Here is a 12,655-nt window from a genome sequence, read left to right on the forward strand (position 1 = left end):
TTCCCAATTTTTCCAGACACTTTTGGCAGTACATTACAATGGCAGCACCTGCCTACTTCATGTGTTACTGTATTGTGTTAAGACATATTCTGTATACAGGTTCAGATCATTTTCTTGCTTGCTGATGAATGGGTGGTTAGTTTTGAACAACCTATAATTTTTCTTTGAATAGCCTTTCTTTTTGTATCAGTACTGGTTTCTGTTCCCATAGAGGGGTGATGGCGCTGATGAGTGCTTTCCTTGCAAGCAAGTTACTTTGATATAGACACAAATTTAAAAAAGAGGGAACAGAGCAAACCTCAGGACAGTATCATCAGCCAATACTGTAGATGTGTATAGAAGGCATGGGTCTGCCAATCATAGGACATCATGTCTCAATCTCTTTCCTATCTGAAGAAGATACTGGATTATCAATAGTACATTTGATTGAGGCCATTTATCAGCTTCAGACCCAATGTTGAAAAGATACTGGAAGCTTTTTTTTCTTCTTTCATTCTTTCCCGAATCTCACAATATTTTTAATCATCTGTATTTTGGTTGAGACTTGACACAATAGTTACAAGGTTATTTATTTATTTATTACAGCATTTATATTCTGCCCTTCTCATCCCGAAGGTGACTCCGGGCAGATCACAAAACACATATATGGCAAATATTCAGTGCCATTATACACAGACAGGATGGATAACAGATAGAGGTTTATAGGCATTTCCCATTTTCGGCATCCTGGAAGTTGTGTTTGATTCTGACCATGGGGGGGGGGGTGCTGTCGCTCCATCATGTCGAAGAACCCTGTTCACAGACTTCCTCCTTTTTTATCACCAGCATTTTTCTGGTATTTCCTTTATGGTGCCGTTAAAATACCTCTCTGCTTAAGTGGTACCTATTTATCTACAGCAGCCTGTTTTCAACCTCACAAATGCTATTTCCAGAATGCCTCGATTTGTTGCACTTTGGAAACCTTTCCATTGGGATGATTCCTACCTGAAAAGATGTTTCTGGAAGGATGGCACTATCAGCCAGATATTCGATAAATGGAGCTCCATCATCATAATTCTATCCCACAGTGCAGAATTTCAGCCTTTGTTATGTTGCTTTAACATCTACTGACACATGGGCACAAAGAGGAGCCCTATTTGGGGAATGTTTCCAAGGTCCCCACTACCTTCACTCCACCATCTTCACTCACTGTTATAAGTCCAAAGTGCATTGTGTTAGTCCTCATTCACATCACAGAGCCCTTGACTAAATAATTTGCTGACCAGGGAGCGGTGAAAGGGAAGAGCTCAACAGTCTGCCTTTTGGAGAATGGAATGGAATAGTTGTTCATCTCCTTATGAAGCTGAGTGTCACACATCCCTCCAAGGAATATATTCTGGAAGCTAAAACAAATACTGCTTTTAGAGAACACACTTCAGTTCCCAGGAGGGAGCCGAAGCTTTTTGCTATACATCAGGCTCTGGCAATAAAATTTGTTACATTTCCAGGACACAGCACCTCTCCATCACAGAATGTGTCAAACGATACCTGTCTGCGGCAGTAACCAGGGCAGGTTATGGGGTTGTGTTTTCCCACTCCCCGTTGTGTGGGATGATTGAGCTTTGCCTGGCTCTAGTGACATGTATATTCTTGATTTCCCTTGATTTCCCCCTCTCCCTGCCCCTGCAAAGGCTTTCAGCATGCTTTTGACATTTAAGGACAATGAAACGAAACAAAAACAGGACATTAAAATCCAGATTCTGACCTGCTAATCTGGTTAAATTTGGTATTCAGCATGTTTTTAAAGGCCAGTGGGTGTTTTTCTGTAAGCTGTAACACTAGGACAAGAGGGACAAGTGACTTTACGGTTGTTGCATGAGCCAGTCAGTCTGCTCTGTGCAACTTTTGCTTTTTTATCATGTCAAAAGCTACTTGAGAACATACTATAAGTCATTTCTGGTGTGAGAGAATTAGCGTTCTACAGAGATGTTGCCCAGGGGATGCCTAGATGTGTTGTTGGAAAGCTTCTCTCATGTCCCCGCAAGCTAGAGCTGACAGATGGGAGCTCACCCATCTTGCCGATTCGAACCAGCAACCTCCAGGTCAGCAGTTCAGCCGGCACAAGGGTTTAACCCATTGCACCACTGCAGCTCCTAACTTTTGCTAGAAACCGCTTTTCTCCTTCTGGGATCAATTCCTTGTGAAAAGTCGTGCATTTCTGAAGTATTGAGTGGTGAAGGCAGACCATAAGGCTATTCAGCTTGCAGTAGCCATAGACAATCTTTCTAACCAAGCAGGCAGGTTGAAAAGGGAAGGAGGGAGTGATCTTTGCCTGCTACTTTCTCCCTGACTAATATAAAGAACCTTCATCTGACAGTGAATTGATCTTAGAACAATGCTAAAGTGAAGCTTGATGTATTTTGTGGATTGCTAGGTCCAAAAAATTAATTTATCATTAGCTGGGATAAATTTAATTTGTCTAATCTAATTTAATTGCACCTTACACATACTCTATTTCGTAAAAGGAAAAAACCCACAAAATAATTAGTGCTTTATTTTAGTTCATTATTTCCAGAGTCTTTTCAAAGATAGATTTTTTGCCATCCCATCTCTTTTGTTCTGTTTATAAAACTAGACAAAGCAGAAAGTTTTCCTTTCTACCCCACATTATCTCAAGTCTTTTTCATCCTCTTTATGAAGAAACTTATGGATTATGGTAGTAGAATTCAAAGATGTAAAATGTGTTAGTCTGGATCAGTATGCAAAGGGATTCTGTACCACCTTTGAGACTGAGAAAAAGAAGTTGGCAGCCTAAACTTTCATGGAATTAAGTCTACTTCATCAAACAAACGCATGGAGTGATGTTCCTAGGAACAGATTTTTATCGCTATGAATGAGCAGGCTGTATGCGTGAATGGCCATAGAAATGCAAAATTTGTGAGTCTGGTGATGAGGTCACAAGTTCAGTTTTAGCTATGGGATGGCTGTTGCAGGACAAAGCCAGGAGGAACGATGTTGCATTAAGCCAAGTTGAATAGATATCCATATGACTAGTGAAAAGAGTTATTGTAGTGTGGTGTGATGCTGGCAGGGAACCAGAAGCTTTGTTTACAGAATTAAATTCCTATATGTTCTAATCTATAGAAAGAGTGGCAGTGGTGTTTGATTTGGTTTTTTGGCCTTTGTTGTCATGTGCTTTCAAGTCTTCTTTGATTTATTGACCTATTATGGATTTTACTTGGAAAGTTTGGTACACGAATATAATTTGTTCTCCTCAAAGGCCAAGAGAATGTGACTTTCTCAAGGTCACCCAATGGGTTGCCATGGCTGAGTGGGTCTTTGAACCCTGGTCTTCTGGAATCCTATTCCATCACTGAAATAATAAATATTGGCTCCATGCTAAGAGCATCTTGCCCATATTTTCTTATTGCCTGCTTACTGGAAGAGTGTTTATTTCTCTACAGACTGTATGGAAAGAAGCCAACTACTAAAAAAATTTGGAAGGCCGATGTGGGCTTATGGGCTCTCCATCCAAAATGGATTCTCTCTGTTTACACATACCATATATGAATAAAATCCCTGCTTCCATTTTCTTTCCTTTCTCCCTCAGGTGATATTGGAGGTCAGATGGGCCTTTTTATTGGTGCTAGTATCCTCACAATTCTGGAAATATTTGACTATATCTATGAGGTAAGTTCCAGTCCTTTCTCTACTATGGTGATTATCATATTGCAATGGGCACTTTAGCGGAATGGAGTGTGTGAACTGGGTTCCTTTGCATTATCCAGCCCATCTCCTTCTCTCATTCCCTCAGCGACATGGTACTTACAACGATTTTCCCATTTTATATGCCATTTTATTTCACTATTTTATATGATCAGACGTCAGTATCCACCGACTGTGATATGCATAGGAGATCCTGAAACCAAAACCAAGTGGATACCAAGGGCCTATAATATATTAAATCATAATCTCTTTCATACGCTTTGGGTCCAAACTATCTTTGAGACCGTATCTCCTTCTATGGACTGGTGTCGGTGTTGAGATCTGCTGGGGAGGCCCATCTCTTGGTCCCTCCACCATCTTCCCGGGGAGATGGGTACAAATAAAGATTTATTATTATTATTCATCTTCTTTCGTGGGTATTGGTTTTCTGCTTCACTCATTCTGCATCCCAAACCCCCTGTCCCCATAACACAACTCTTCTATCTCTTACCTTCATGCCAGAGATGTTGCAACTTGCAAGATTTGGGAGTGTATTCCAACCCTAGACCCATCCAGAGCTGCTATCCCCCCAAAAATTCTCTGTCCCCTCATTGCCTAAAGATAATGATAAAAAAAATGATGCATCACTTCAAGGGATACAGGTTTTTCTTCAAAAGAATGCGTATACATGCTCCGATCCATGCTTGTAAACTAGATGTATAGGGGATGTGTGATAGTCTGAAGGGGAAAAACTGTACTCTTAAAAGTAAAACTACACATTTGCAGGGGTTTTTTTTAGGGGGCAGGTGATCTTTCTGGGAGAGTGAATTTGTTCCTCCTCATTTGGTGGAACACATTTGTCTACTTATTCTCAATATTTTCTCTTTCTTGTTTGCACTGCGAGGGATAATGAAATTATGCCTGGAGTGAATAAAGGACGCTTCTGACCTAGTTCACTTTACATGGTGATCCAGAGGCTCCCTCTCTACTCCTGCTTTTGTGCATCTTAGAAGTGAACACCTGGTTAACAGAGGCTGAAAGCAGACTGTGTGGGTACCCCATTCACACTGCTTCAAAAGCAAGGAGCTAAGTGCCCAAAACATTGGCACGTGACCATTCCTGAAGCTTTGGCTTCTCCCTCTTATAATAGGCCCTGCCTGGTTCCCTTTGCTGTGTGCTAGTTCTGTCAGAGCTACTTAGCCAAGGATCTTGTTCAGTGCACTGGGACATCAGCGCCTCAGTTCAGCAACTGCAAGTCCAGAGAAAGACACAGGACTGTCTTTTCGAAAGACTTTTCAGAGGAGATTTGAGAGGCTTTCATTCATAGGCCTGATTCATGAGCTGATGTTTTCCCCGCACATACCGTGCTTCCCTAAAAATAGAACATCCCCTGAAAATAAAACCTAATAGAGGTTTGGGTGAATTGCCAAATATAAGACATCCCCTAAAAGTAAGACCTAGTAGGACTGAGCCGCCGCTCTGAAGGCACGTGCGGCACAAAGGAGAAGGAGGGAAAGGCATGCATCTTTTCCTTCTTCTCCTTCGCCTTCCCCGGCGGTGATGACTTCCTTCTACACCTGCGAAGATGAAGGAGGAGCCTTCCTTTACCTCCTCAGGTCGCGACTGCTCCGTTCCGTGCCCAGGAAGGCAAAGAAGCCGAAGAATATGCACTTTCGGGTTTCCATTTCCCCTTTCAGGTTCCATTTCCCCTTAAAATAGCCCATGTCCTATGGTGCTTGCCTACTGACTGGGATTACTGTCTATGTTTTAAGTTATTTTAATTTTTATAAGATGTGTTATTATACTGTGATTTCATTGTGTTACTGTTTTTATTGATGTAATACTGTTTTGGGCTTGTCCAAGTGTAAGCCACCCTGAGTCCTTCGGGAGATGGAGCGGGGTATAAAGATTATTATTATTATTATTATTATTATTATTATTATTATTACTACTATTATTATTTTCCCCGTCAGTGGCAACCCCCTTCCCCAGCAGCAACGGCTCCCTCCTCCTCCACCAAGGAAGGAGAAGGAGTTAAAGGCATGCACCTTTCCCTCCTTCTCCTTCACGCCGCAGGTGCCTTCCTCGGCAGAGGAGAAGAGAGCAAAATAAGACATCCCCGGAAAATAAGACCTAGCGTTTCTGGAGCAAAATTTAATATAAGACACTGTTTTATTTTCAGGGGAACACGGTACATGCTGGCAACCCTAACAGGCACATTCTTGCCATTCCTTCCCCTTAGGAGCCAAACAAGTTATCAATATTCCTGTTTACTCATCCCAAATTCAAGGTTGCTTTTCATATCAGTTGTGTTTCAAAAGCTGACATGATCAATGCAGCCATTGAATGCACTCTTTCTCAACCACAACATCCTTCATAGTTACTGGAAAAGTTAATTTGTCTGACTGCAGAATCCCCCAGCCAACATGGCAATGTACGGTACCCTGAATGCTGTAAGCCAGAATAGAGTCTTACATTTCCCAGCTCTTCCCCTGCTTATGCAGGAAGTCACGTTGGTCTGCCTTTCCTCAGGTTACATCCCATGGATGCTTGTCTTTGTATTTCAGGCCAGGAGAGTCCTACCCCACAAAACCCTTGCTTCTGTCTCCACAGTGTCCTCCTCCTCCCAAGCTTGGCTCCATCAGAGCTCTGGCCCTTCCACCGCTACCTGACATCTCATTTAGTTTAACAACTGTAATGTGCATAGGAAATTAAGAAGGCCACATATTCTGAGCTCTTGCCCAATCCAGAGAGTGTTGGTTTGACAGCAGGGCAATTTAAAATTACCGAAAGTGCCCTCCGATGAATAAATGATGTATTTTACTTTAAAAGGCAATTGCGATGATATAAGAAGGAACAAATTAAGGAGCTCTGTCTACAAAGTAGAAACTAGTAATTTAAAAATTTCCCTCCAACCCCCATGTGGAGGAACTGTTCACCGAAGTAATGCTGGTCATGCTTGTGAACATGGACAAACTCATTAAAGTGGCAGGGGATGCTTTAAACAAAATACGGGAAGGATTAAAATTAAAGGGACATAAGCCCCAAAGAGCCTCAATAATAATAATGGATCATCTTACATTTGGCATGTTTGTGTAGCAACTGGGTTTTAGCTAACAAATAATTACTGTGATTTGGATCTACAAAAACACTATAAACTAATGAGGCAAGGCAAGGACTTTATGAAGACAAAGTGAAAGAATGATGGCAATCTGGACATCATGTCTCTGGGATGGCTCTGTATATGAAGAACACATAAATAGAGTGTCTTCAAAGTAGAAATGAATGTTCTCCTCTATTCCTCCCTAACTTTTCTTCCTCTCCTATCTATAATTTTTAAACAATAGATCAAATTCTTTTGTCATATTTATGCATTACTCTGGCCCCCTTTTTTACAACGATATTGTGGTAACACGATAGTGATACTTCCAACCGCAACCACTACAGCTTGGGAAACTGTTGTGTCAAAGCTACTTATTCCCCTACTTTATTACAGTGATTGAAAAACAGCCCATTGCCATTATCCACTGCAAGATTGTGAAAACAACACAGTCATCGTTACATTCCTTGTTACTACTCTATTGCTGTTAGTATCCTGAAAGCGAAAATAAAATTGACAAAAATGCCAATAAAGCTTGCATAATTTTTGTCAAAATATTTTCTAAAAATTAATGTTCCAAGTAACATTTGAAAAGTAACTAGAAACTATTACATGGCACACCAGTAAAGAGCCTTCACTCTTACCCATAGTATTATTTTTGAAATTTTGGCTGTAAGGAAGAACTTAACTTGGGGCTTCAGTACCCTAAATAATTATTTCCATCTACATCTGGCGCTTGGTCCCAATTCACTCCCCAGCATCCAGAGGATCTCAGTGGAGAGAGTGTAATCATTTTGCACCTATGTCTTGGGAGGTAACAAGACGTTTCTCTCATTGTCCACCACTCAACAGGCAAAGAATAGTTGTAGTGGGAGTTTCAAGACTTCTGTTGTAGATCCAGAAGTCAGCAAATGACCAGCTGTAGCTCTATATGAGTAGCTGCTACAATATGTTAGATGATGCAGGAATGCAGTCGGGACCTGTTTCCTATAGCCAAAGTTGGTTTGATTGCACCAAGGGAGATCATGTTTTACAAAGGGACTTACTGTTTTCGTCATTTATTTTAGCTGCTCAAGGAGAAGTTGTTAGACCTTCTTGGCCAGGAAGAGGAGGAAGGAAGCCACGATGAGAACGTGGTAAGTAAGGGTCAAGTTCAAGTTCAGAAATACAGCTTGGAAAGGCTTATTTTGACTGCAACTCTAACCAGCATGGGAGTTATGGTTCAGAAATTAACTTGAAGTGCAAAAACTTCTTACAATTATTCCAATGATTGGGGGTTACCATTTGCACAAAACTCAGATGCTGTTCTCCTTTCTTTTAGTTTGACATTTACTAGGCTCTGAGCCTCAGCACTGTGGAGCAAATGAGTTCTGATTACAGTAAGCAAAACGATCTTGCACAAATACCTCTTGGGGCTCAGTTGAAGGCAACATGAAATGTCTTTCTAAAACAGTGGTTCTCAACCTGTGGGTCCCCAGATGTTTTAGCCTACAACTCCTAGAGAGCCAGCCGGTTTACCAGCTGTTAGGATTTCTGGGAGTTGAAGGTCAAAACATCTGGGGACCCACAGGTTGAGAACCACTATTCTAAAAGAAAGAAACACACTGGTGTGTCTCAAAACAGTACTACTTTCAGCCCCCCCCCCCCCCCCCAGCCACCTTCTTTTGGGGAGAAAGGTTTCTAATTTTTCACTGGTGCAAGAAATGTATTCTGTACATGTTCAGAGGCACCCTCCCTTTCGTTGTCACTTCCTAGATGCAGCCAAATTAAACTTGGGGGTGGTGAAGCCCTGGCTGAAACTAATGTTAAATGGATTGAAAGGCATCATCACCCAATTGCTCAATAAACGACTGAGTCATATCTTATAAAATTCATTTTTTCTGTTCTCAGTGTTTTTAGATTGCAGGCAATAGAGCATAAATGGATAATTTTCTGATCTTTTGGAATGGAATTCAGAGGAACAGTTTTAAACTACCTCAATGAAAAGCTAAGCAAGGTTCAAAGTGCAGCACCCAAGTTTTTGACTTGGGTGCAATTGGCAATAGCTTCCAACTCTTGTAGTACTTTGATACCACTTTAAGAATCATGGCTTACTGCTTTAGAAGAAGGAGTTGCCTACTTGTAACTGTTTTTCTTTGAGTGGTGATCTGTGAAATTTGCACATAAGGGGTTTTTCCACGCATGTGCTGTGCAGTTTGGAACCTTCTAGATCTCTAAAACAGTGGTTCTCAACCTGGGGTCCCCAGATGTCTTTGGCCTGCAACTTCCAGAAATCCCAGCCAGTTTACCAGTTGTTAGGATTTCTGGGAGTTGAAGGCCAAAAACATCTTTGGACCATAGGTTGAGAACTACTGCTCTAAATGAAACATGTTGGTGGAGGCCTCACCCACTTTCCCCATAGAGTATAAGTAGCCTTGGGCAGGACTGAGCCTCGGTTCCTTTTTTCCGCCACTGAGGCTGCAGCTAGGAACCTCTTCTGTGTTGTACTTTGCGATTTGCTACATTCCTTTAATGGTTTTGACTCGAACGCCAATGGACTTGCTTCCTTCTCCCTCCCTCAACCTCGGACTGCATTAGGCTTCCCTTGATTCCTCCCTGCCCCCAACAACCCGGACCGGACACAGGCCAGGATAGTTGCCCTTTTGGCTTCCGCTTCACTTCTTAGAAAGTGTTCCACTTGTGGGACCAGACTCCCTGATGCAGATGGCCATACCAAATGCTTATTTTCCCTGGGGGAGGACCATGTTACCCAGGCCTGTGCCATCTGCCAGGTTTTCAACCCCAAGTGTGGTGCCATAGGGAGACCTCTTTGAGGGCATCCCTTTACAAAAAGTCCCTCACCCCCCCCCCCCCCACACACACACACACCATGCGCCCAGCTGACTGCTCGGCTCTGAAGCCACACAGTGCTGAGGGCTCCCTGGACAAACAGGAGTGAATTTCAGTATGTAGGAGTTACATTCAGTTCTGGTATTCATAAAACGGATCTATTCTCCTAATTCTTTAATTCCAAGTGGCTTCTGTAACAGTTGATATTTTAAAAACCCAACCAGATTTGGAAAGATTGGGTGACTGTTTCATCCATCTAATGAAGTGGACTTAGGCCCACAAAAGCTTCTGTCACAATAAACTGGCACATGGCAACTCAAGATTCTGCTACACTTGAACTGTGCTTTGTGAACTCTGCCTCCAAACCTGGGACTGTATAGAAGGAGGCCGGGACAGAGTTGGACAGTCACCCCCTTGATCTCAGTTATTATCGAGACCTGTTATAGATCAACAAAATGTTGCTTTTATTGACCTGGTGGGATCTGTAAACCTTTGTTTACCTCATGTTCGCCCAGTTGTAGATTAGAGGTGGCAAGAGGTCGAAATAAATTGGGGGGAAAAACTAGTAGGATTTTCTAGTTCTAGTTTTTTAGTTGAACTAAACATAAGAAATAGCTGCATCCATCATGAGGCGTCAAAGGCGGAATAGCTGTTAGCCAGAGAAATATGAAGATAGATGAGACCAGCCTTGCCCAGCCAGATGCTTTGCAAATGTGATGGACTGCCACACCCAGCATCCCCAGCTGCTATAGATTCTGAATTTCTCCCCAGTGCTTTCAGTGCCAACTGAGAGTTCAATGTGAAGATCATAAACAGAAACATATAAACATCTTTGAGCAGTTTAACTTCAGTGAGAAGTCAGGCTTGCATGTATCCCCAGATCTTAATTTTTGTAGTTTGGTTTAATTATTATTATTATTATTATTATTATTATTATTATTATTATTATTATTCACTTTATTTATATTCTGCCCTTCTACCTTAGGGGACTCAGGGGATTACAGTATTTACATACATAGGCAAACATTCAGTTCCTTTACAATCACATGAGACACACAAACACAAACAAAGGGCAAGGCTTCTCCTTTCATTTCTGGCTTCTGGAGGCGGTGCTCATCTCTGGCTCTGGGAGGTGCTTTTCTCCATTTTCAAGCCGAGGAACCTCTATTGTCACCTCCTGGTCATGTGACTGGCAAGATTGTTTGGAGCGTCTCTTTTCCTTTTTCTTCTGAAGCGGTACCTATTTATCTACTCACATTTGCTTGTTTTCGAACTGCTAGGTTGTTAGGAACTAGGACTGACAGAAGAGAGCTCACCCTGTCTCGTGGATTTGAACTGCCAACCTTTATGTCAGCAGTTCAGCAGTGCAAGGGTTTAACCTATTGTGCCAACGCGGCCCCTAAGGTTTAGTTGTAGATGCCTGATAGTCTGAGGAAACAGGTACCACTCCTCATGTAAGAAATCCTCCTGGCAGTCATTTTAATTATTATTATTATTGTTATTTTATTTTATTTTTGTACCCTGCCTCTATTTCCCCAAAGGGACTCGGGGTGACTTATATGGGGACAAGCCCGATTAACATAATTAAAATAACACACTGAGATACATAAAACAATATCATAAAACAGAATAAAAATAACAACATTATATCAGAGTATAAGGCAACCATTGAACCAACAACTAATGAAACTGAAATAACAATCAGTTTCTGGGCATGGGTGCACCGAAAGGGAAATATTGAACTGCAAGTTCCATAAATCTCACCATATAGCCTACTGGCCAAGGCAGATAGCAGAAGAATTCCTAACACAGGTACCACAAATGGTATGGCACATTTTAAGTGGGTCGTGTCACTTCTGCATACAGTCTTTGAGCAATATCTGAAAGGTAGGCCAGTATAGTTATGCCTGTGATTTGATGGTTGCCTAGATCATCCAGTGAGTACACGGCTGAGGTGTGATATTCTTTTGCAGCAGCTGATTTCTACCATCTTTTCTCTTTCGATCTTTTGGCAGAGCACCTGCGAGCCCTTGCCCAACCACTCTGATCCCATCAGCCACACTGTGACAGTCCCCCTGCAGACCACACTTGGCACGCTGGAAGAGATTGCGTGCTGACAGCACTCTCTGGGCATGACTACAGATGGACGGACAGCAGAAACTGTATCCCCAGAAGCCAGGGAATCGGAGCCCAGGTTCCCCGCCATGGGGTGGGGGGAATAGCTGAGGAATCCGCTATGCATCCAACTCGTTCTCTCTCTTCTTGCCAAACAAACCGCAAGAGATGCCAGGGACTTGCCCCACCCTGTCTGTGAAGGGATGGCAGGGGTGGGAGGAGGAGGAGGAGGAGGAGGGTGGGGGGCACCTCCAGCAGCAGAGGCCGGGTTTTTGAACTGTACAAATCCAACGACCAAGGAACCATCATTTCACATAGACTGCCAACGACTGTACAAAAGACTCCTGCATGCCAGTCCTTTTGATGGCAATATCTCCCTCCCTTTTTTTTTTCTTTACACGCCTGTCTCTTGTCTTAACAGCTGTTTCCTTCGTTTTCCACAACAGAAGAGGAGGCCATGACACTCGTGTCGCTCCCCACTTCCCCGAAACAGAAAGTTCACAATAACTTGATAACACCATGGACTGAATTGGAAACAAATCAAGCTCTGGCTTCCAGGTGTCCATTACTTTTTGTCTTTGTCTAAATCTGTGACCGGGTCTCTGAGCGTTTGCAGGGCCCATTCACCTGGGCAGCCAAGATGAGCAAAGGTCAAGCAAAATGGCTCATCTTGTTTACTGCCATCGACCTCCCCCACCATTGCCCCCTCCTGTATGCACAAGCACCCACAAACACACCAGCCCCCTTGGCACTCATCAGCCACAGCTACTGTCTTGTTAAGATTGGCGTGTCATGCCGTGTCAGGACTGGGGACCCGGGGGGAGGCTGGGTTCAAGGGCCATTTTGACCTACCCTGCTTCCTCATTCTTAACAGTGCGATTAAAGGTGGTCTTGTGGAAGGGGCTCGTTTGTGTCATGTCTTGTTAT

At 42.7% G+C, this 12,655-nt stretch overlaps 1 protein-coding gene across 2 annotated transcripts in view; it reads left to right on the top strand.

Annotated features, from left to right (window-relative positions):
- asic2 (acid sensing ion channel subunit 2) overlaps window positions 1–12,631 on the top strand; it is a 553,450-nt gene extending 540,819 nt beyond the window's left edge. For both annotated transcript variants that reach the window (XM_016994592.2, XM_062984153.1), the window contains exons 8-10: window positions 3,590–3,669; window positions 7,852–7,920; window positions 11,629–12,631. In XM_016994592.2, the coding sequence (XP_016850081.1) occupies window positions 3,590–3,669; window positions 7,852–7,920; window positions 11,629–11,730 (251 nt within the window). In that variant the 3' untranslated portion in view covers window positions 11,731–12,631. The remainder of the gene's footprint in view (window positions 1–3,589; window positions 3,670–7,851; window positions 7,921–11,628) is intronic.
- Window positions 12,632–12,655: the final 24 nt, after the last annotated feature.

This window comes from Anolis carolinensis, chromosome 6, assembly GCF_035594765.1.
Source record: "Anolis carolinensis isolate JA03-04 chromosome 6, rAnoCar3.1.pri, whole genome shotgun sequence".
Lineage (NCBI taxonomy): Eukaryota > Metazoa > Chordata > Lepidosauria > Squamata > Dactyloidae > Anolis > Anolis carolinensis.